The 24,440-nt window shown below is 43.6% G+C and overlaps 1 protein-coding gene across 1 annotated transcript in view; it reads left to right on the forward strand.

Moving 5' to 3' along the window:
• Nucleotides 1-13,774: 13,774 nt before the first annotated feature.
• The window catches only part of FAM83C (family with sequence similarity 83 member C), a 52,338-nt gene continuing 41,672 nt past the window's right edge, over nucleotides 13,775-24,440 (forward strand). The window contains exon 1 of the mRNA XM_077459565.1: nucleotides 13,775-14,572. Within this exon, the coding sequence (XP_077315691.1) occupies nucleotides 14,072-14,572 (501 nt within the window). The 5' untranslated portion in view covers nucleotides 13,775-14,071. The remainder of the gene's footprint in view (nucleotides 14,573-24,440) is intronic.

Consider the following 24,440-nt stretch of genomic DNA (forward strand, 5'->3'; position numbering starts at 1 on the left):
CACCCCAAGGAAACTGCTGATGGGTATGTTGAGCCCATTGAATATTTATTTTTTTTGTCCTAAGGGATTGAATAATGACTAAAAAAAAATGTACAAAAAGTTGTCACTAAATGATATATTGCTCACACATGCCATGGTTATATGTGGAATTGCACCCCAAAATATATTCAGCTACTTCTCCCGAGTATGGGGATACCACATGTGTGGGACTTTTTGGGAGTCTAGTCGCGTACGGCACCCCGAAAACCAATCACCACCTTCAGGATTTCTAAGGGTGCAAAGGCCATAAAATGCCAAAATAGCACAAAACCCCCCCAAATTACCCCATTTTGGAAAGTAGACACCCCAAGCTATTTACTGAGAGTCATGTTGTCTGAACGAAAAAAAAGAGATTGATCGGTGGGTATGCCCACCATTAGATACCTCCCTTCATCCACCCACTTCTAATGATGGACATACATGCACCATTTATATATGCCGAAGCATGGGGGCATCCTCCCGCAAAAAAGTTATGCCGCGTACATACGTTCAAACTTTTCCATGGGCAAGCCCCCTGTCGGAATTTTGACCGTATGTACGCGGCATTAGGAGCAAAATCGCTCCTCCACCCCTTATGCCCCCATGCTTCGGCATATATGCTCTTTTTTAACTGTGGTGGTGAAATCACCGCCTACAGCACTGGAGTCACGGCTTTATGTATCGTGGGAACAAACGCTGTTGCTGTCAAGATAAATAAATCCGCGCTGCAGCTGAATGGCGTACCTGCTAAGCAAATTATGGTTAATGTTAAAACAAAGTAACATCCCAGTAAAACCTTACCATACCATACCTGCAAAGCAATTGCCAAAAAAAACAGTAAAAAATAAAACATTTTTTAACACAACCTGTGCCTAAAATATATATATGCCGAAGCATGGGGGCATCCTCCCGCAAAAAAGTTATGCTGCGTACATACGTTCAAACTTTTCCACGGGCAAGCCCTCCGTCGGAATTTTGACCGTATGTACGCGGCATTAGGAGCAAAATCCCTCCTCCACCCCTTATGCCCCCATGCTTCGGCATATATGCTCTTTTTTAACTGTGGTGGTGAAATCACCGCCTACAGCACTGGAGTCACGGCTTTATGTATCGTGGGAGCAAACGCTGTTGCTGTCAAGATAAATAAATCCGCGCTGCAGCTGAATGGCGTACCTGCTAAGCAAATTATGGTTAACGTTAAAACAAAGTAACATCCCAGTAAAACCTTACCATACCATACCTGCAAAGCAATTGCCAAAAAAAACAGTAAAATATAAAACATTTTTTAACACAACCTGTGCCTAAAATATATATATGCCGAAGCATGGGGGCATCCTCCCGCAAAAAAGTTATGCTGCGTACATACGTTCAAACTTTTCCACGGGCAAGCCCTCCGTCGGAATTTTGACCGTATGTACGCGGCATTAGGAGCAAAATCGCTCCTCCACCCCTTATGCCCCCATGCTTCGGCATATACGCTCTTTTTTAACTGTGGTGGTGAAATCACCTCCTACAGCATTGGAGTCGTGGCTTTATGTATCGTGGGAGCAAACGCTGTTGCTGTCAAGATAAATAAATCCACGCTGCAGCTGAATGGCGTACCTGAAAACATGAAAAATGGTTAACAATAACACAGTAAACAGTAAAGTATAAAAAATTTGAGAGAAGAGAGAGAGAGAGAGAGAGAGAGAGAGAGAGAGAGAGAACAATAAAACGACAACTATTTTTGGTTTTTATATTTTATATTTTTTTTGTTTTTTTTATTTTACTTTTTTTTTTTTTATACACTTTTTTTTGAACTGTAAACTGTAACTGTAACGGTTCGGGTCTCTCAAAATGCGATGGCATCTTGGGAGACCCTGTGTAAGTGTGCCTAGCCTGTGAAATGCTGTATCCTACGCTAATACTTCACTAGTTCATGGTAGCGTTCAAAACACTCACCCTGACAAAGACCAGGATTGCCAGGACAGCGTGGACAATAAGAACGGGTGTCACGCCTATATCCGCGCTTGCTACAGACACGACATCTTTTTTGGGGGGCTCGTTGGGTAGGGGTACTCGGGAGGACATAAGAATAATGCCTCTCATGCAGCCGGCTTACTGCATTTGGTTGGGAATGGTGAGGTACAGAACCGTCTGGAAACAGAAGCTCTGTGACAACCTCTCTTTGGAAGAAAAGAAAGGTTAATGTTCCGCCTGAAGTTTTGTATAGCACAAAAGCATTCAGCAAAGCCAATTGAAATAAGTAAGCAGACACTTTTTTGTACCAGCGTCTGGTCTTACGGGAAGTTAGATACGGCACCAACATCTGGTCATTGAGGTCCACCCCTCCCATATTTTTGTTATATTCGTGGACACAGAGGGGTTTCTCCACAATACCAGTCGCCGTAGAAATTTGGACCGTCGTGTCTGCATGAAGGGAGGTAAGAACGAAAACATTCTTATTATGCCTCCACTTCATAGCGAGCAAATTATTACACCGATAGCAGGCTCTCTCCCCCAGCCTAAGACGGGAATCTACAAGCCGCTGGGGAAAGCCCCGGCGATTAGGTCGCACGGTGCCACATGCTCCAATCTGATTATCAAATAAATGACTAAACAGTGGCACGCTGGTGTAATAGTTGTCCACGTACAAGTGGTACCCCTTTCCGAATAAGGGTGACACCAATTTCCACACTATCTTGCCAGCGCTTCCTATGTAATCAGGGCAGTTCTCCGGCTCTACGTAACTATCTTTACCCTCATAAACCATAAAGCTCCATGCATAGCCTGTGGCCCTGTCACAGCACTTATAGAGCTTGACCCCGTATCTGGTACGCTTGTTGGGAATGTACTGTTTGAATGACAAGCGACCAGTAAACTTAACCAGGGACTCATCAACGCAGACAACTTTTTGGGGAGTAAACAAGTCTGCAAAACGTTGGTTGAAGTGGTTTATGAGGGGCCGAATTTTGTAGAGCCGATCGTATTCAGGGTCTCCACATGGACGACAAAGTTCATTGTCACTGAAGTGCAAGAACCGCAAGATCTGCTCGTATCGTTTCCTGGACATGGAGTTAGAGAACACGGGCATGTGGTCAGACGGATGCGTGGACCAATAAGCCCGCATCCGCATAAATTTATGTGTGCCCGTGTTGAGGGAAAGGCCCAAAAACGTCTTAAATTCGGAAACCGTAACTGGTTTCCAATCTCTGGCAAGAGACGGCAACTGGGGATTAGCGGCGATGCGTTGACCAGCATATAAATTGGTTTGGTCCACAATAGATCTATAGAGATCTTCCGTGAGATACAGAGAATAAAAATCGAGTGGCGTAAAATCATCTGTATCCACCTGAATACCGGGTTGGGCAGTGAATGGGGGAAGTACGGGTTCTGCAGAAGTGGTGGGCACCCAATTGGGATAGGCGAATTCTGCAGGAAGGGCACTATGGGTACGACGGGCCTGTCTTTGTCTTCTTCTTGGTGGCAGCGGGACACTACTTGTGCTTGCCACCTCGCCAGCTTGAACTGCACTTATGGGACTCGCCACGTCACCACGTGATACTGCAGTGCTGGATGTACATCCAGGGTGTACTAGGCCGCTGGTGCTTGCCAGTTCACCAAAAGGATGAGCGGCGCTAGTACTGGCTCTATACTCCATACGAGGGACTTGCGGTTCCTGCACCTCAACAACATCAGAAAATCGGGGTTGGGTACGCCTGACAATAGCAGGGACCTCTTCTTCGTCGTCAGAGCTATCTGACATGGAGGCGCTGTCCTCTACAGGTTCGTATTCTGAGCCTGAATCTGACAGATCAGTGTCTTCCTCTTCACTATCTGTCATGCTCAGAAACGTGTAGGCCTCTTCACTAGTGTACCTTCGCTTTGCCATTTTGGGCTCTAAATTTAGGGGTACAGTAGTGAGACTCACAGGTAAAAAAGCACCTAGCCTGTCAGCGACTGTATAAAACGCTACAAAAAAAACTGTTAGCGATCGCAGGGATCAGGCCTGACTCTGCGAACGCTGCAGTTATGTGTGTTGTGTTTTGTAAGTGACAGTGATCGATCGATACTGCACTTGGGTGGGCTGGGCTGGGCTGGGCAGAGGGGCAAAACGCAGGTGCTAGCAGGTATCTGGATTGATCCTGCTAACAATGCGTTTTTTTAGAACCCTAAATTGCTGGGCACGCTAGTATAGATCTGATCAGATCAGATATTGATCTGTTCGGATACTATACCACTAAGGGAGGTGTATGCTTTGCGCGTGGGTGTTAGCGGTGCTGGCACTAACCTAGCACTGCCTGGGGCGACGCAGACCCTTTCTGACCCTAAAACCAAATTTATATCACCCGCCGGGTGATCAGGGGGTTAAACCTTTATTAGGTAATAAATGGCGGGTGCCCTGATGCTATAAAAAGCGAACTACCTAACCAGCGTCACCCGTAACACTTATACGGTGATCACTGGTGAAAGGGTTAACTAAGGGCAATCAGGGGTTAAAACCTTTATTGGGTATTTATATGGGGGTACCTGAAGCTTTATAAAAACCTGACGGGGAACCTAAATAACTAAATAACTAACTGGCTAACCAGCGTCACCAGTGACACTTATGCAGCGATCGCTGGTGAAAGGGTTAACTCTAGGGGCAATCAAAGGGTTAAAACCTTTATTAGGGGGGGTAGGGGGCTACCCTGGACCTAAAGGGGCCTAACACTAGCTGCCCTGACACTTTTTACAGTCACAACTGACACTAAATGTAGTGATCAATAAATAAATGAACACTGCATTAGTGACACTGTGACTGGGGGGGGGGGGGCGGGGGGCCGATCGGGGGGTGATCGGGGGGTGACTGGGGTGAAATGTGTGCCTGTGTGTACCTATGTGTCAGTGGACTGTTGGTGCACTTACTTGGACGTCTTCACTCCTCGCTGTCCGGTTCAAAAAGACCGCCACGAGGAGTGTGACATCACTTCCTCCTCCTGTGTTTACATTTTCACAGGGGAGGAAGTTCGTCACTGGCCAGGAGCGATCGAGAGGGGATGGGTGGAAACCAACGGCCATCCCCTCATCGCCGATCGCTCCGGCACCGAAAGGGACCGCCGTATCTAGCGGGAGGGGGTCCGATCGGACCCCCCACCCGCTAGAAGGCATTCACGTACATTTACGTGATTGTGCCTGCCTGTGCCATTGTGTTGACGTACATTGGCAATACGGCGGTCCTGAAGTGGTTAATTTTAGCTGCTGCATTCAGATGGTAGGGTCAGAATTTGGCATAAACATGAAAGCATGGATCCATCCTGCCTTGTATCAATGGTTCAGGCTGGTGGTGGTGTAATGGTGTGGGGGATATTTTCTTGGCAAACTTTGGGCCTCTTAGTACCAATTGAGCATCATTTAAATGCCACGGCCTACCTGAGTATTATTGCTGACCATGTCCATCCCTTTATGACTACAGTGTCCCCATCTTCTGATGGCTCCTTTCTGCAGGATAATGCACCATGTCACAAAGCTCCAATCATCTCACCACCAGACAATGAGGTCACTGTACTCCAATGGCCTCCACAGCCACCAGCTCTCAATCCAATAGAGCACCTTTGGGATGTGGTGGAATGGGAGATTCACATCATGGATGTGCATCCAACAAATCTGCAGCAACTGCGTGATGCTATCATGACAATATGGAGCAAAATCTCTGGAGGTAAGTTTCCAACACCTTGTTGAGCCTGTCATAAAGAATTAAGGCAATTCTGAAGGCAAAAGGGGGTCCAACCCGGTACTAGCAAGGTGTACCTAATAAAGTGGCTGAGAGGGTGCAATCAACCGTACTTCCAGCGCAAATGCAGTTATCCATAAATGCCGTGCCCAGGAAGAAAGCCTACTTCCTTGATGCCACATGTATGGTATCAAGGAAGTGGGCTTTCCCCAATTTCTAGAATTGCACTGTTGAATTGTGAATGTAATGTTTAACCCCATGTCACACATACATGTGTAATACAGTCATAAAGGGGTTAAACATTTCATTCACAATACAACAGTGCAATTCTAGAAATTGGGGAAATTCCACTTCCTTGGTATAAAATGTAGTCCCTCGCGCTACTAAGTTAACAATAACTAACTAAATACTGTGAAAATGCTGCTGGACCTAAAGTGAGCACACAATGCACAAAACAATATGATATAAGGGAAGGTGGTCCGTGCAAATTCCTAATGAATGACAAATTGAAGTAATAGTTTCAGTAATAAAGCCCAATAGAATATAACACAAAGTGTCCAAACAAGTCAATTTTTTAAAAACGTCAAGTGAATCCTTACATAAAAGCAAAATACAGGGGGTCCTGGGTTACGAACCCGTTAGGGACTTACCTCCTGTTTGTAATCCGGAAATGTTCGTAAGTCGGCCACGCAGAACGGCAATTACGCACATTTCCGATGTTCCGTCGAATGACGGTCGGTGCATGCGCGGCAAATTAGGAACATTTCCGACATTTTCCGAGGCTCCGTCTGGCCGAGCATGCGCAGAATGGCAGAGGTTCCCCACAGCGCCCTGTTCGTAAGTAGGAGTGGTTCGTAAGTCGGGCGTTCGTAAGTCGGGTACCCCCTGTAAAGCAGGCTATTGCAAGGGTGTGGTCGGATGTTTTAACAAACCAAAAGTGACGTAAATATCGTGCTTTCATTGCAATAGCCTGCTTTCATTTGCCTTTATGGAAGGATTACCTTGGCATTTTAATAAGTTGACTTGTTTTATACATATAACACTATGGGAGGCTATCCTTTATTTTTCCTTTAATGGTTGGAACTGGAGTTGTACCATGTCACTGTAAGGTATGAAGGAGCAGTGGACTATCCGTGAAGGAGCTTGGCTGGACATCAGTAGTGAAAAACCCCTTATATGGCCACCAACTGGAGACGTACCCACCCCCACTACAGGACTCCTACAAGGCTCTTTATACTCCCAATGGAGGTGAGCGCTCTGTGAGCATTCAGATTTTGTGAAGATTTATATTAAGAAGAATTTGTTATCACTTTTCTGAAGAACAACTTCACCCTCACATGTTTGGACACCTTGGTTGTGTTATATTTTATTGGACTTTATTACCGAATCTATTATTTCAATTTGTCATTCATTATTATCACCTAGGAATTTGCACAGATCACCTTCCCTTATTACACTTCTTTGATACCATACATGTGGCATCAAGAAATTGGGGATTTCATTATGCTGCCTAATATCCACAAGTCGGGAAACCCAGGTAGACTCATGATAACAGGTATGAATACACTTAGGGCCGGTTCACACTGCGGGCGATGCGAGGCGACACGACTCGCCTCGCCGCAGTGTGACAAGTCGCCCCCGTTCTGTACAATGGAACCGTTCTGAGAGGAGCGACTCGAGTCGCTCCGACTCAGAAAAAAGGTTCCTGTACTACTTCTGGGCGACCTCGGGGCGACTTGCATTGACTTCTATACAGAAGTCATGTGCAAGTTGCCGCTGAGGTCGCGGCAGGTCGCGGCGAGGCAAGTCGGTGTCGCCTCGCCTCGCCTGCAGTGTGAACCGGCCCTTAGGTAACAAATCTCAGACCTTAAAGGAAGTGCCAAAATGATTAGTCACTAGTTTCCTGAAAGAGATTACTGATTTCCTGGGCAAACTCCACAATGAACAGCAATTATTGACAAATAGTAATGCTGGTTGATACTTTGTTAGGGCTTGTTCAGACATGCTTCCGGGGACAGTAAAAGCAGGCAGTTAAGCTGAAGTTTTACTGCCTCCCTCCTATACTAAGACATGCAGCTGCTCAGGTCTGTACACACTTATTAAAGCCCTGTTGCTTTCGGTGGGCAGGACCACCACTAAATGTGACCTACAGAGAGGAAAATAATTATTTGATCCCCTGCAGATTTTGTAAGTTTGCCCACTTACAAAGAAATGAAGGGTCTACAATTTTCATCATAGGTGTATTTTAAATGATAGAGACAGCATATCAACCAAAAACCCAAATGGTGTCCGGGCTGTACTGCGCATGCGCAGTACGGAGCAGACGAAGCTTCGGAAAATCTCCGAAGCTGAACGGCGCCTGCGCCGTGAGTGGAGGTGGTAGCCCCACCATCCAAGCGGACATAGGGTTGTGAATATTAGAGGGCCCCTCGCGGGCGAGCTTTGCTCGCCAAGCTTCGGGCTCGGCCTCTCTGCGCTCGGCTTTTTTATTCCCACTCTATGTCCACTTGGATAGTGGGGATAGAACCTGGACTCACAGTGCAGGCGCCGTTCATCCTAGGCAATTTTCGGAATCTGTGTCGCTGTGTACTGCGCATGGGCAGTACGCAGCGGACACTATCGGATGGAGGACGTTATATGACGACACCGATCCCCAGGCACCGGCATATTTACTGTGGGCAGAAGGATGTGACTCCATGCAGCTTCACAGCTGGCTCCCCACTGGTACCGCAGTCTTCTGGGAACTGTGATATGTCCCAGAAGGTTGCAGGTGGTCCAACCAAAAGCAGGAGTTGGTACCTGTCAAAACCAGGTACCTGCCCCCCCCCCCCCCCCCCCAAAAAAAAGGGCCAAAAAAAGGAGAGGGAGGAGGAGGGCATAAAATTAAACTTCCTCTTTGGGGTGAAGTTTCGCTTTAATCTGGCCATACACTAGTAGTTTTATACAAAATGTTTCCTTTTAAGAACACTCATTTCTAATTATCTAACAGTTCATAGGGTCAAATTGACATTCAAATTCTTATATCCTGCAGCACTTGAAGTGAGACTTTCATTTTGTGAATTTCAAAGGGCAGTCAAAACCTTCATCACAAGACAAAACAGCAATTCACCAGACATTTGGGCCCGAAAATATTAGAGGTCAATATAGTCTTTATAGAATGTAAATCCAATTATAGGTAGTACTGCACCTGTAGTGAGACTTCACCACCATGCAAACAAATGTGAGCGCCAAAAAAAGGTAAGGATCAGCAATGAGGGGGAGCGTGGGTTAAAGTGGTTGTAAACCCTTACAACACACTTTGACCTACAAGTAAGCCTAGATTAAGGCTTACCTGTAGGTCCAAGAAATATCTCTTAAACCTGCACGGTTTAGGAGATATTTGCCGAAGGACAGGCACCGCTGTCTACGGCGCATGCACCGTAGACAGTGGCGCGCAGGCGCACTGAGCGTGGCACTCGTCAACGGCGATATGCCGTGCGTGGCGGCTCCCGTGCGCATGCGCGGGAGTGACGTCATCGCGGCTTCGCCGAATGACAGCGGCGAGACTCACTGAGAAGATGGATGCGCTGGACTACAGGGGACAGTGGTGACATCGCTGGCTCCTGTGTCAGGTAAGTGACACATAATGGACTACTATGCGATGCATAGTAGTCCATTATGCTTTACCTTTGCAGGGAATGAAAGGAAGTAAACTCATCAGGGTTTACTTCCTCTTTAAGCTGACACCGCGTACACACGACCGGACTTTTCGACGGACTAGGTCCGACGGTCTTCACGACGGACTTTCGGCGGAGTTCCGACGGACTTTCCAAATGAACGGACTTGGCCACACACAATCACACCAAAGTCCGACGGATTTGAACGTGATGATGTACGACCGGACTAGAATAAGGAAGTTCATAGCCAGTAGCCAATAGCTGCCCTTGCGTCGTTTTTTGTCCGTCAGACTAGCATACACACGAACGGATTTCTCCAAAGGAACTGGGTCCGGCGGCGTTCTGGCAGAAAAATTTGAAACATGTTCTATTTCTAAAATCCGTCAGATTTTTGGACAGCAAAGTTCCGATGGAGCCCACACACAATTGAATTTTCTGTCGAAAAGTCCAATCGTCTGTACGTGGCATTAGAATGCGTATAACTTGAAATTGTTCGTTTTAAGAAATTTCATTTGATTTTCGAATAGTTGTGGGGTCGAATTGGTATTAGTTTTTGACTGCAGTGATGAGAACATTCAAATTAACAGGATGGAGGAAAATTTTTCTTGAATGAACACATTTCCAAGTGTTCTCTCAGGCTAGGTGCAAATTTGTGTGGGAGGTTGTGGGTGCGAGGCAGCCTGTAAATCACACGTGTTCCCGCACCCACAACCCCCCCCCCCCCAGCCAAATCGCATTGCTCTTTTGCAGACGCGCGGGGCTGCCATTTATTCTTAATGGCATCCCTATGCATCTGAAATTGCAGCACAATTTCATTTGCGGGAAATTGTATGGTGCAAAAGCACAGTGCGATTTCCTTCTGGCTATGGTTTATATAAAAGGTGCAGGAACTTTTTTCTGCATGAAACACAGGAACAGCAGCCTGTTCAAATGAATGGGTTGCCATGCCAGCACAAATGTAGCTTCCAGAGTCGCATAGATGTGAACCTAGCCTCAGATTTGAGGCCAGGGGGTAGTAAAATCTGGCGGCTGAGCCATGGCTTTACCCCCCCACAGTCCACCTGAACTGGCCTAATACAGCCATGCAGGGCTATACAGATGCTGCTGCCGCGATGCTTTGCTTTGTGGCTGCAACTATTTTTTTTAAAGATTAAGACTTTATTCAATTTCAAACAAATAAGTACAGACATTACAGAAGACAAAGCCCCATCAAGGGGTTTCCAAAAAAAAGAACGGGTACAGTAGTTAATGTACAAATCCAGTCCATAGTAGCCTGAGGACTTGCATATAGAGGAGCAACGACAACCAAAGGGCATGTAACAATATATGCAAACCAAATTATTGCAAGAAAAAGGGAACATATTATAAGCATCCAGTATGCTTCATAGAAGGAGGACATTAACCGAATAGATGGTAGATGTGTTGCTGATGTCTCAGCAAGGGTGTTGGATAGTAGACATCAGCTGGTATGGATCATACTGTATATGAAAAAGAAGGTTCTCTCTGAATTTTTTTTAAATTTAAAGCGGAGTTCCACCCAAAAATGGACCTTCCACTTATACGGCCGCCCCCCCCCCCCCCCCCCTTGGTGTCACATTTGGCACCTTTCAGGGGGCTACTCCATGCCCAGTCCTTCCTCAGTCCCCCCCGCTGTCTTCTGGGAGACACACAGGCCCCACAAGACAGCAGGGAGCACTCAGGACATGCAGCGCGTCTCGCGCATGCGCAGTAGGGAACCAGGCTGTGAAGCCGCAAGGTGAGCACACCGCTGGATCGGGGGAGTGGTTGTTTTTTTGAAAATGTCAGCCACTACAGTTTTTGTAGTGGCTGACTTATTTTTTTCACATGTGGCTGCAACTTCGATTTAATCACCACTGAGTTTTTTTATTTTTTTGCTAAACAAATGAAAAAAGACCAAAATATTGAAAAAAATAAGTTTTTCTTATTTTCTGTTATAATATTTTGTAAATAAGTAATTTTTCTCCTTCACTGTTGGGTGTTAATGCCTATAACCAGCAAATCCTGTTTACAGTGTGATCATCTGTGATTGTACACAGTTGGTGATATGGTATAGAGCCGCCATGATTGGCTCTTTACCCCGATCTGGGATCAGCTGTGTCTGAAGGAAAAAAAAACACTTTAATGAATTTTAATGAATTTTAAGTTTTAAATTGCATACTTCTGTGGAACGGTGCCAAACTATGGTACCTCAAAGGTGACAGCCTAGACTTATTGTTCTTGCTCTGATATTCGCCATGATGTCTCACATGTATGGTGCAATTGTCATTTTCTTGTGCATGCAGGACCGATGTGTGCGTTCATCTTTGTGCGTAAGCATTGGAGGATGGGGGAGCTTTAAAAAAAAAAAAAAACATTTTTAGAATTTTTTTTATTTTTACACTGCCTTTTCTCAGCCAGCAATTCCTTTTAATGTAAAAGTCATCCTAGTGGCTAATAAGCCATTGAATGGATTTTACAGGCAGTGGGAGGGGTCATTCACCCACCCTCTCCCACCGCTTTCCCATGCAATAAGGGAGCTCCACACTGAAGCTGGATGTTGCGCTGGCTAACCATACCATAATTATTATTTTTTTTATATTACTTTTATTGCTGTCACAAGGAATGTAAAACTCCCTTGTAACAAAAATCAGCAGTGACGGGTCCACTTTAGGGTCGTTTCACACTGGCCCAACATACGCTCTGACTACGAGAGCACAAGTCACATAACATGTCAAAATGAATGGTTCCCTATGAGAGCCATCTTAACCGGTCTGACTTGTGTTGGTCCGACTTTAAAAAAGGTTCCTGCACTACTTTGGTCCAACTTGGGTGCGATTTCAGCCCATTGTTTTGAAGTCAATGCAAAGTCGGATCACCATCTTAACTGATCTGACTTGTGGCATGGGACTTGTGCTCTGAGGATCTTGAAGGGGAACCCCATGCCAACATTTTTTTTTAAATGGCGTGGCCCCTCCCATGACCATGCCAGACCCTTCGGTCTGGAATAGATTTTAAAGGGGAAACCCCACGCCAAAAAAATACATTGTGGGCCCCCCCCCAAAATCCATACTAGATCCTAATCTGAGAATGCAGACCGGCAGGTCAGGAAATGGGGGAGGGGGAACACCCCCTCTCCTGCACCATCTCAGGCCACATGCCCTTAACATGGGGGGGTGTGTCCCCCCAAAGCACCTTGTCCCCATGTTGGGGACATGGGCCTCTTCCTAACAACCCTGGGCGGTGGTTGTGGGGGTCTGCGGACAGGGGGCTTATCAGAATCTGGAAGCCCCCTTTAACTGGGGGGCCCCTAGATCCCAGGCCTCCCCTATGTGATGTGATGGAGTATGGGGTACCCATTCACTCTTAAAAAAACAGTGTAGTGTAGTAAATGTCCCCGCTGTAGCTCCAGTGTGTCTTCTTTCACCGGTTCTGCCACCCATGTGTTCCTCCTCCGGTCTTATCCCTCCACTGCTGTCTTCTCTGTTGCCGACCTGGTCCTCCTCAGATGCTGGCTCCCGCTGTTGTGTCATCTGAAATGTCTGCCATGTCTTATATAGCCATGGGGGGTGGCCATCTGGTGATGTCAGTGTGAGACTCTGCCTTTTGTGACATTGTGTGACGTACCCCATACTCATTCATATGGGGGGGGCTAGGATTTGGGGGTCTTCCAGATTCCTATAAGCCCCCTGCCCACAGACCCCCACAACTATCATTCAGGGTTGTGGGGAAGAGGCCCCTGCCCCCATCAACATTTGGGTAAGGTGCTTTGGGGTGGGAGGCATCAATCCTGTTTAATGATGTCAAATGAAAGTCAGACATGAAGTCGCAGGACAAAGTCGGATCAGAAGTCATACAACTTTTGTGTCAGATCAGTAAGAAACAGCAGCTGTAGGCATTATCCTGGTAGAACGGCTTCAACCCAAGGACGTATGGCAAGGAAGTGGTTAATCAGGCAGTGAGGAGGCATTATAACTCCTTCTCACTGTGTGACAAATGCCCTCTGAAAAGCAATTTGAAGAAGCCCTTGCAGCGTATGCGATTTTCATCCAGGAAAGTCCAAGCATTCCAAAATCAAATAGTAAAAGCAAATGAAAATGTGGAGTACTTTCAAATGACATTCGTCAAATCATCAAATGTATTGAAAATGTATGAATGTGACCAGCTTCAGTGCAAATAAAAAAGTGTCTCGGACAGCCCTGAACCATGAATAACACCAACATTATTAGAGATTCACTTTTCACATTGACGTTCCACCATCTGAACCCTTTTGTGTTGTACAGTAACTAGAGCAACCGTCTGATTGATTGAGCTTTGAATAGGCCAATAAAAAGGGCAGCGTGTTGTCATCCGGGCTTATCTATAGCCTGCTGGAACAAGTTGGATAGTAACTGCTACAACATTTGAGGAGGGGTGAAGAAAACTCAACAAACAGGTAGCTGGATGGGGGAAGGGAAATGTTGGGCTGTGAGAGTACAAAGCTAAGCAGTTAAAAGAGAGTTAGCAGCAGTATGAGGAAGTCTATCCACAATGACAGGAAAGAGCGTATGGAAACAGCCAATCTGATCCTCTCTAGTGACAAGTAGACTGAAAGCTATTTAGACAGCTGACCTTGTATACAAGGCTTAACAGGAACCACCGCTAGGCAGAATCCCAAGCTGGGTGCATCGGATTTTGGGAAGCGTGCAGTTCATCCGGACCGCCAGCCATGCTCAATCCGGAGGTAAGAAGAGGAGTGAGGTCCATTGGCCAACTGAAATGTAGAGTGGAAGAGCTGAAGAACCCTTGGAGACAAAGTTCCCCGCTAGTCCTCAATTACAACGAGTCTGCCCGATTGGCGACTGATGCTCTGGTGGAGCAAGGAGAAAAGGCATACTTCCAAGCGCTGATCGAGGAAAAAGAACTGCCCTTCCTCTCAAGTTTAGATATAGAATACATCTGCAGGAATACCGACGTTACCAGCAAATCCCAGGACACGGGCTTGGAGAAGGATGGCGATGGTGTCGTTGACAACTGTCCTTCCGAGATGACGTCCGGCACCTACTTTCCTTTAATGTCTGACATCGATGTGCCCGTTTTGGAGCTGGGCTGGCCTGAAATCCCTCTGCTCACCCGCAGTAAAGGGACAGAGGTACAAGTTATCTTCCAAAAGCACAGAAACAACGAAATCAAGGATCTGATCAGGTCCCTCATTAACAAGGCAAAATCGGTAAGTTGTTGATCAGCTTAATTATACAATGGTCCAATAAAAAAGGACTATAATTATAAAGCGTTTAACACTTTTACTGCAGTCTTCATGCTTTATACACATTTATATTTATTTTTATGACACTAAATGATATCCTTATTCTCCTCCAAAAATATCAAAAAAAGCCTTATTTTTCCAAAAAACAAATCCGTTTATAAAAAAAAAAAAATATATTGAATAAAGTACACTAAACAATATCCCTATAGCTATTTATAAAATGTATATATAAAATATTTGAATAAAAATACACTAAACAATATCCTTCTCCAAAAAGAATCCATTTTATAAAAATCATTTAATAAAAATACATTTAAAAAAAATTGAATAAAGTACACTAAAGAAGATACTTATTTTCTAAAAATATTCTATATAAAATAAATGATTAAAGTCACACTAAACATTATCCTTTTTTTTTTTTTTCAAAAATAAGCCATACACATCTAACTACTTAATGACCCTATAATCCATTTTTCATGAAATGGTTTCTTATTGTGTTTTTTTTTTTTTTTTTTTGTGTCTCCTGATAACATTCCCCAAGAGCTCCCAAACCTACCCTTTTCCCCCCTTCAGTTTTTTGTTTGGTTAGAGTATTAAAAATATTGCAGTCATGTGCACTGCTCTACACATACTATGGGATTCATTTACTAAAACCGGAGAATGTCTACCATGCACTGCTGCAATCAGCTTCTAACTTCAGCTTGTTCAATTAAAGTGATTGTAAAGTCTATTTTTTATTTTTTTTTGCTATAAAAATAATAAACATGTTATACTTACCTGCTCTGTGTAGTAGCCCAGATCCTTCTCTTCGGGTCCCTCTTTAGTGCTCCTGGCCCCTCCCTCCTGTCAAGTGCCCCCACAGCAAGCAGCTTGCTATAGGGGCACCCAAGCCAAGCTGCAGCTACATGTGTCCATTCTGTAGCTGCAGTTCGGGCCCCATCAATCTCACTTAACTGACTTTTAATTGACAGCAGAGGGAGTCAAAGGCGCCACCGCTGTGTCTCAGCCAATCAGGAGGGAGAGTCCTGGATGGCTGAGGCACTTGTATACATCGCTGGATGGAGATGTGGATCAGGTAAGTATTAGGGGGCTGCTACACATAGAATGCATTAAGGTTAAAAAAACCTTCTAACTTAACAACCCCTTTTAAGCTTTGACAAAAAAACCTGGAAGCTGATTGGTTTCTATGCAGAGCTGTACCAGATTTTGCACTCTCCAGTTTCAGTGTGTATACACACACACACACACACACACACACACACACACACACACACACACACACACACACACACACATTATATATATATATATATATATTATAAAAAAAAATTTTTTTGGAGCCTGAATTCAATATCGAAGGGACCTTTCTGAGTTAAGAATACCTACTTGGATAGAATTTTATTTCATTTTTTTTATTTTAATGCAGAGTTTATTGCCACTTTTCAATCGGAAGTGTTGCACTAAGCACCTGTGCTTTGGGTCTTGTACTTAGTGCACTGGTCTCCTTTGCAGTAATTGCTGCATTTAGCCCCATAATGGTCCTCTTGGCAAACATTGTTTATTTACTGGACTTTACACATTAATCTTGTATGCCGTGTTGATGCATTTAATTTATATTTCAGTAATGCCATCCATTTTTTGAAATTACAGTTATGACTGTTTAACGCTATATTATTTTTTGCAGTAAAATGGATTCGATTTGACCCAGATATGATCCAACTCTATTTTTATTTTTTTTATATACCAACAAAAGGCATTCCTAAGCACCATAGTTGCATAGTTAGTCAGATTGAAACCAGGTTCACCTACCGGTTCATGTAATAGTATCAGCTTACTTGTGTGTTGTTCATTGCAAGGAATTTTTGGGGGCTCTTTAGCTTGCTATGCCTATCCGCAAAGGGCCAGTGACCTGATAGGCAATGGTGGATATACACAAGTAGAATTTTGTTTGAAAATGATGGATTTTTTTTTTTTTGGAACATTCCAAAAATGGGGTTGAATCAGCGGTATGTGTTTTTGTGTGTGTGTGTGTGTGTTTGTTTTTTTGTTTTGTTTTTTCATCCATCTATAGCGACGAGAGAATTCGAAGGAGTAGGATGAACTTTTTACAAAAAAAATTAAAAAAAAAGTTAAAATTATTTTTATTCAGGAAAAATCCTAGATAATGTAATGAGAGCTGTTTAAAATGTCTGGGGCTTTTGAACAAAATGAGTTGAACCAAAGATGACAAGAAAGAGAAAGTTCTGCTAAACGATTTCTGTACATGTTTAAGGATTTGAGTGTATCCCCCCCCCTTTTTTTTTTTTTTTTTTTTTTTTTTTTTTTTTTTTTTTAAAAGCAGAGCTCAAGTTAAAAAAATGAAAAAATTGTGAATTGCAGAAGAGTGCTATGGGAGTTATTTACTAAAGGCAAATCCAGTTTGCACTAAAAGTGCATTTGAAATTACACTGGAAGTGCAGTCACTGTAGATCTGAGGGGGACATGCAAGGAAAATAAACAGCATTTTAGCTTGCATACGATTAGATAATAATATCAGCAGAGCTTCCCCTCATTTCAGATTTACAGCGATTGCACTTTGGGGGTTATTTACTAAAGGCAAATCCACTTTGCACTACAAGTGCACTTGGAAGTGCGGTCACTGTAGATCCGAGGGGGACATGCAAGGAAAATAAAAAAACAACATTTTTGCTTGCACATGATTGGATGATAAAATCAGCAGAGCTTCCCCCTCAGATCTACAGTGACTGCACTTCCAACCCCTCGTCTCTTCTGCGATGAAGTACATTTACCTGCCTATTCAATCCTCACATCTCAGTCTACATTCAGGTGATGTGTCTAATTCTGTCCCCTGTCGGATAGTGTCCACCCTTGCGCAGTATGGAGGACAAGGAGATGCTGAAGGTCTCTGAAGATGAACGGCGCCTGCACACAGAGTCCAGGTTCAAGCCCCACCATCCAAGTGGGCATAGAGTTAGAATAAAAAAAAAATTGCAGAGCGAAAGCGAGGCTGTGCCCGAAGCGTGGCGAGCGGCCCTGTTACTAAGTGCTACCGTATGTCCACTTGCATGGTGGGGCTTCAACCTGGACTCAGGGCAGAAGGTACTATTAAGTGCGCAGGCGCCATTCATCTTCGGAGACTTTCAGCGTCTCCTTGTCCTCCGTACTGCTCACATAGAGAACTGGCAATGGTGTAACTGATAAGTCAGCAAAGACTGAAAGTATAGGAAATTCCAGCTCACAAGATTTTTGGCAGGCTCAACAGGTATTTTTGCATGTTTTGAATAGATACAAAAGACGCAACATTCAGCCCCTGATTCTGTGTGACTCATGAAATATTTTTTATTGAAGCAACAAGAGTGTCATAAGTTTATCTTGGTCTCATCAGACCACAGGGCATTATTCCAACAATCCATGTTCATAGTGTGCTTGTCTTCAGCAAACTTTGAATTGTGGTCTCTCTTGTGCATCATCTTTAGAAGAAGCTTCCTTCTGGGATGACAACAATGCAGACCAATTTGATGCAGTGTGCGGCGTATTTTCTGAGCACTGACAGGCTGACCCCCGACCCCTTCAATCTCTGCAGCTATGCTGCCAGCACTCATCTGTGTATTTCCTGAAGACAACCTCTGAATATGATGTTGAGCATGTGCACTCAACTTCTTTGGTCGACCATGGTAAGGCCTGTTCTGAGTGGAACTTGTCCTGTTAAACCGCTGTATGGTCTTGGCCACTGTGCTGCAGCTCAGTTTCAGGGGCTTGGCAATCTTCCTATAGTCTAGGCCAGTGATGGCGAACCTTGGCACTCCAGATGTTTTGGAACTACATTTCCCATGATGCTCAACCACACTGCAGAGTCCTTGAGCATCATGGGAAATGTAGTTCCAAAACATCAGGGGTGCCAAGGTTCGCCATCACTGGTCTAGGCCATCTTTATGTAGAGCAACAATTCTTTTTTTCAGATCTTCAGAGAGTTATTTGTCATGAGGTGCCATGGTGAACTTACAGTGACCAGTATGAGAGAGTGAGAGCGATAACACCACATTTAACACACCTGCTCCCCATTCACACCTGAGACCTTGTAACACTAACGAGTGTGTGGGGTACAGGGCAGCCATTAGAAATTTTACGCAACCAAGCCCCCCCCGCCCCCAATCTTGTGTGTGTGTGTGTGTGTGTGTGTGTGTGTGTGTGTGTGTGTGTATGTGTGTGTATATATATATATATATATATATATATATTTCATGCCAGCCCCCCCCCACCTGTGTGTATATATATATATAATCAGCCCCACACATATACAAATCTGTAAAAACACAAGCCTCTGGCCCTCCCTGTACACAACAGCCCCTACTTGTAAAGGGAATCTTCCCACCTAGTCCCAGCTCATTTTCACAAAGCTGACATGTTGCTGACACAGAGGAGCACAGTACAGGTAGCTCACACGAGGGGTGCACATGCACATAGTAGCCAGAGGTGGCAGTAAAGAGCTCAATGTCTGAGCTCAATGACACAGAGGAGCAGAAGCTGCCAGATTGTTTCTATAGAGCACAACATGGCTCCCCTTCACCTGTCCTGCCTTCTTCTGGCCCGGGTGGGCCCCTTACAGTTTTGTCGGCTGTACTCCCCTGATGGCAGCCCTGGTGGGGTGTAATCACTTTTGTGAGATACCGTATGTAGGGATGGGGGGCCTAAAACAAAAAAAAGGGAGGGGGGGGAGCTTGGTGATTATATTTGCTTTGGTGTAACTTATTTTATTTTTTGAGCCATCTGGGATCTAAACAACCCTGGGGGTCTCCCTGGTGCTCCATGGAATGTAATGCAGTTCAGATTGCATTGCAATAGCTTATTTCCTGGCCATGCTGGCTGGGGAAGCTGCCAGGGGGACCTGGAATTGACGTCAAACGCATCTCTTCCAGGTCAGCAACAAGGAGGAGAGGGGAGTGGATGTGTGCCCACTCTGCTGCCTTCCCTCTACCCGGCGGCATCCGCTATGCTGGTCCCGTGTGTGTGTGTTATAAATAAGAGAAGTTCATCAACAAGGTTTGCATACACTTTGCGGCTCCATGGAACACTCGCTTTTTTTATTTTTAAGCTAAAAAAATGCTGGTAAAAAAAAAAAAAAAAAAAAAATAAAAATAAAAATGCTGGTAATAGCTTTTTGTAGTAGTAATTTTAGGAGCATTAGTGTTTTATTGGCATTTTTGCAGTTTCCTGTTTATTTAAAAAAATTAAAAATATTAGCAGTGTTTAGGAGCGTTTCTGCTGGGGGAAAAAAAACATTCCAAGAAATTCTACAAAAAATTTTTTTTTTCTTTTTTTTTTTTCTGCTCCTAGATGCTGAAGCTCAAAAAATTATAATAGCCTAATGTATTGTGCATGGACACATAAGATAACACTATTTAGCTTCTAGGAGCAGAAAAATAAATGCGAATAACAGCTTCTAGGAGCTTAAAAAAAAAAACGCTAGTGTACATGGAACCTAAAGTGTACGTCTTTGGAAGCAGTGAATAAAATCCTATCAAGCTTTAATACTTTTCTAAATTATTGCCCTGGCACAAGCATACTAGAATGCCCTGTACACACGGTCGGATCATGTTGTCGGAAAATCCAATCGCGTGTGTGGGCTCCATCTGACTTTTTCCGTTGGATTTTCCGACAACAAAATTCGATTGCATAAATTCCGATTGTGTGTAGACAATTCCGACGGACAAAGTGCCACCCATGCTCAGAAACTAAGAGACGAAAGATATTGGCTACCGGCCTGTTTATAGTCCTGACGTACGCGTTTGATGTCACCTCGTTCAGAACGGTCGGATTTTCCAACAGCTTTGTGCAACCGCGTGTATGCAACGCAAGTTTCGGCCAAAATCCGTGGAAAAAATCCGACAGATTTTGTCGTCGGAGTGTCCGACCGTGTGTATGGGGCATAAGTGTCAAAGTCTCCGATTTCCTTCTCTATATAAACACATCATCCATCCATCAATCCCATCCCGTCTTATTTCATCCAGCCATCCCATCCATCCCACATTGAAAGTGCTATTGATCAAAAGTTGTTTTCTTGCCAACAAAAATGACCTTTATTTGTCTAATATAAACAAATCATTAGAGAAACTCCGGTGACACCCTGAAAGTATACCTGTCACGAGGCTGATTCAGGTGAGTAACTCATAGTAAGGACAACCCAGAAGATAAATTTTGTTCTTGACTGTATTCATAGTGAACAATAAAGTTTTGTTTGTAGCCCCCATTTCTACCTGAATGTAGAATTGATGGGCGACTGAGGCTTTTTTTTTTATTTGTATTTTTTTTTTATTTTTTTTTTTTTTTGGGATGTTTTTATGTATATACAGTGCCATACAAGAGCTTGTTTAGAATTTTTGGCCTATAGATTCTTATCATGGGAGTTCCTAAAAAAAAAAAAAAAAAAAAAAAAAAAAAAAAACCCAACAAGCTCAGACACCTTGTGGGGCCTCAGGAGATCACTCGCATATCTAATTGGAGGTTTCAAAAATAAGCACGCATTTTAAAAACTGCTAGAAACAAGGAGGAGATTTTTTTTTTGGCAGAGGAAGGTTTGCATGTGTCTTCTATCTCCTTGCAAATTCAAATGAGGGACTTTAGTTCCACCCAAAGCAAAAGCGCACGTGTTCTTGTCACACTTCATAATGTTCGTTTTTATTCCTCCATCTGCCTGAAACTCCATGCTGATTTCACTATGATCTCAGTTACACGCCTTTTTTTTAAGTCCAAATGACTTCTATGTGTGAAGACTAAGCCCCCGTTTGCACCAGTGCGACTTGTCATGCGATTTGACATTTCCAAATCACATGGAAAGTCGCACCCCATTAGCAGCAATGGAAGTATTCATGCCGTAGCAATTATGAAAAGGGCACCTGCACTACTTTTTGACAAATTCATTGCGACTTGCATAGACTTCTGCTAAATGAAGTCCCAATCTGCAATGAAATCAGCAGTACAAATCCCACTGATGTGCGGCTCTGAATTTGTGGTGAAGTAGTGCGACTTTTTTTTTTTCTTTTTTTTTAAGCCATACCAGTGTGAACGGAGGCTTAAGGCTACATTCACATCTGTGGGTATTGATGCATTTTTAGGAGATCGCACACTGACTTGAATGTCGTGCAACAAATGTGCCATAGAAGTTGCAGTACCAATTTTTTCACTGACCCAAGCGTGTTTGGCAACGCATGACTGCAACCTATGTTTGGGGTGCCATTAAGAAATAATGGCATCACAAGTGCGATATGGGCAAACACGTTTTTTTTTATTTTTTTGCCCACGTTTCCAAGTGGTTTAGAGATGAATGTAGCCTAAAATAGTAGTGGATGACGTTTTGCAGGAAAGAGGGACAGAGGGGCATTGCTCTCCAAATCGGGGGCAGTCCCTCGAAATCGGGGACAGTTGGGAGCTATGTTTTTGAGATGAGAATGAGGGGAAACCTTTCAGCAAAAGTATGCAGGCATAGGACACACCCCTTGCCATGCCCCCTTAAAGGAGAATTGCACAAAAAAGTGCAGAATTGTGCTGCATTTCTCTTTTTTCCTTTTTTTTTTTTTTTTTTTTTTTTTACAATCTCTAAGGGGAGCACTGATATAAGAGAATCTGATCTAATGGGGAACCCCTAAATTATGAAGGGGGTGACACTGACCCCTGTGTTATGGGGGGGTAACACTGACCAATAAAGCGTGCCGCATTATTGCTCTCCTTAGCGCACTCAAAGGTGTCCCGAGTCTTAACAATCCTATTATATTTATTACAAAAAAAAATTGCTGTGACAAGCCTTTGGTACCTCCCCTTTTTTTTTTTTTTTTTTTGTACCACCACCCCCTGCCTTTTAGAATGTAAGCTCTATGAGCAGGGCCCTCCTGTACCTTTTGTACTGTAATAGTGTTGCCCCACACCCCCCCCTTATACATTGTAAAGCGCTGCGCAAACTGTTGGCGCTATATAAATTGTGTATAATAATAATTACCCTAGTTGAGGTCAGGGCTCTGTGCAGGACACTCGAGTTCCTCCACACCAAACTGGTCAAACCATGTCTGTTTCCATCCCTTTAGTGTATACTAAAACAAAACAAAAATGCTGTGCGCCGCTAAAGTGTTTGGGTTTGGCTTGAAGGAAAAGTGGCAACCCTATTACAGAAGGTTCTTCAGCTTAATGCATAGAATGTATTAAGGTGAAAAACTTTGGGGGGGGGGATGGGGGGGGTTATAACCCCGTTAATCTCTTCCTTCAATCTTTGCAGCTACTTCCTTTCTACTTATAGCTTTGTGCCACTTTTACAGGGGGGCAGGGGTTCCTATTATTATTATTATTAGTATTATTATTAATAATAATAATAATATAATAATAATAATTATATATTTTATTTATATATATATATATATATATATATATAAAAAAAATTTTTTATATATAACAATAGAGAATGCTTGTATAATGTACATAAAAGGATCACTTGTCTCCATTAGAAGCCTGTGTGACAATACAGGAGCAGAATTGGGAGCCAAGGACAGAGCATTGTCAACTGACTTTTTCAAAACCATGAGGCTATACTGGGCAATAGGAAAATTCAAAAGTGGATTTTATGGGCAAAGAGGAGTAACAACGTATAAAAAATGATACAAAATGTATTAAGTACAAAGCGGTAATAAAATTAATGCACAAGGCATATAAACCTAAAAACATAATGGGTAGTCAGACTGAATAGTTACATAACAGCTAGATTCTGGGACACACAGTTCATCTCATGATGAGAGGCCAAATGATGTGTGTGTGTGTAGACAGGAGCCCAGGGGCGGACTGACCACTCGGGCACTGCCCGAGGGCCCCATGCCACTAAGGGGCCCCATCAGGGTTGCCAGCCTCAATAAAACCAGGGACAGTATGTAAAAATCTAATTTTTATTTATTTATTTTTAAATCCCAAGATTATAGCTGCCCCGCCTCTCCAGTACCTTTTCAGTGTGTGTGTGTATACTGTGTGGCCCCATAATCTACTGCCTGGGGGCCCCATAATCTTCTATTGCCCAGGGCCCCATGAGTTGTCAGTCCGCCCCTGCAGGAGCCCCAACATGTTTCGGAATATAGGTATGGATAATTCATTCCTTCTTCAGGGGCTGATTTAAGACCAGCTGTTTTATTACTAAAAACAGATAATACTCAGTGTGACTATCTTTTTGTGAATTAAAGTACACATCAGGGTTCACACAAAGGAGGGGCTTCCATCTTTAAGCTGCTCCATCACACAGTGGAATACTCTAGGTTATTACCTGCCATTTCTATATGCCCTGCTGTTACCTACTGTGTTCTTACATTTGCATAGAGCTGGGTGATTTCCACCAAAAAAAAAAAGTCTGCAATTGAAAAAAAAAAAAAAAAAAATTGCTTCACGAATAAATTTATTATATATATTATTATATATTATAAAAATTTATAATAATATGTGTGTGTGTGTTTGTTTTTTTTTTTTTTTTTTTTTTCTGGACACCGCACCAGTCCTGAGGAGCTACAGGCAGGAGTTTTTAGGGGCCCGGCCTCACGGAATAGGCTGAAGCTGCGGCCTCGCCTAAAAACTCCTGCCCGCAGCTGCTCAGGATGGGCACGGTGTCAGCACCGGTCCTAGTGAAAAAAGAAAATTCGATTCGCTGAAATTTTTGAATCGATTTGACCTCTCAACTTGGTTCAAGATTTAAATTGCTTTTTTTTTTTTTTTTTTTTTTTTTTTTCCCCAGCCCTACATTTTGCATATTTGTTTTTCATACTATTTTTGATATTTCTGCTGTTTTTATTACCAGACAAAACAGCTTGTCTCA

Source organism: Lithobates pipiens, unplaced genomic scaffold, assembly GCF_037356315.1.
Source record: "Lithobates pipiens isolate NorthernLeopardFrog02 unplaced genomic scaffold, aLitPip1_a1.2 Scaffold_28, whole genome shotgun sequence".
NCBI lineage: Eukaryota > Metazoa > Chordata > Amphibia > Anura > Ranidae > Lithobates > Lithobates pipiens.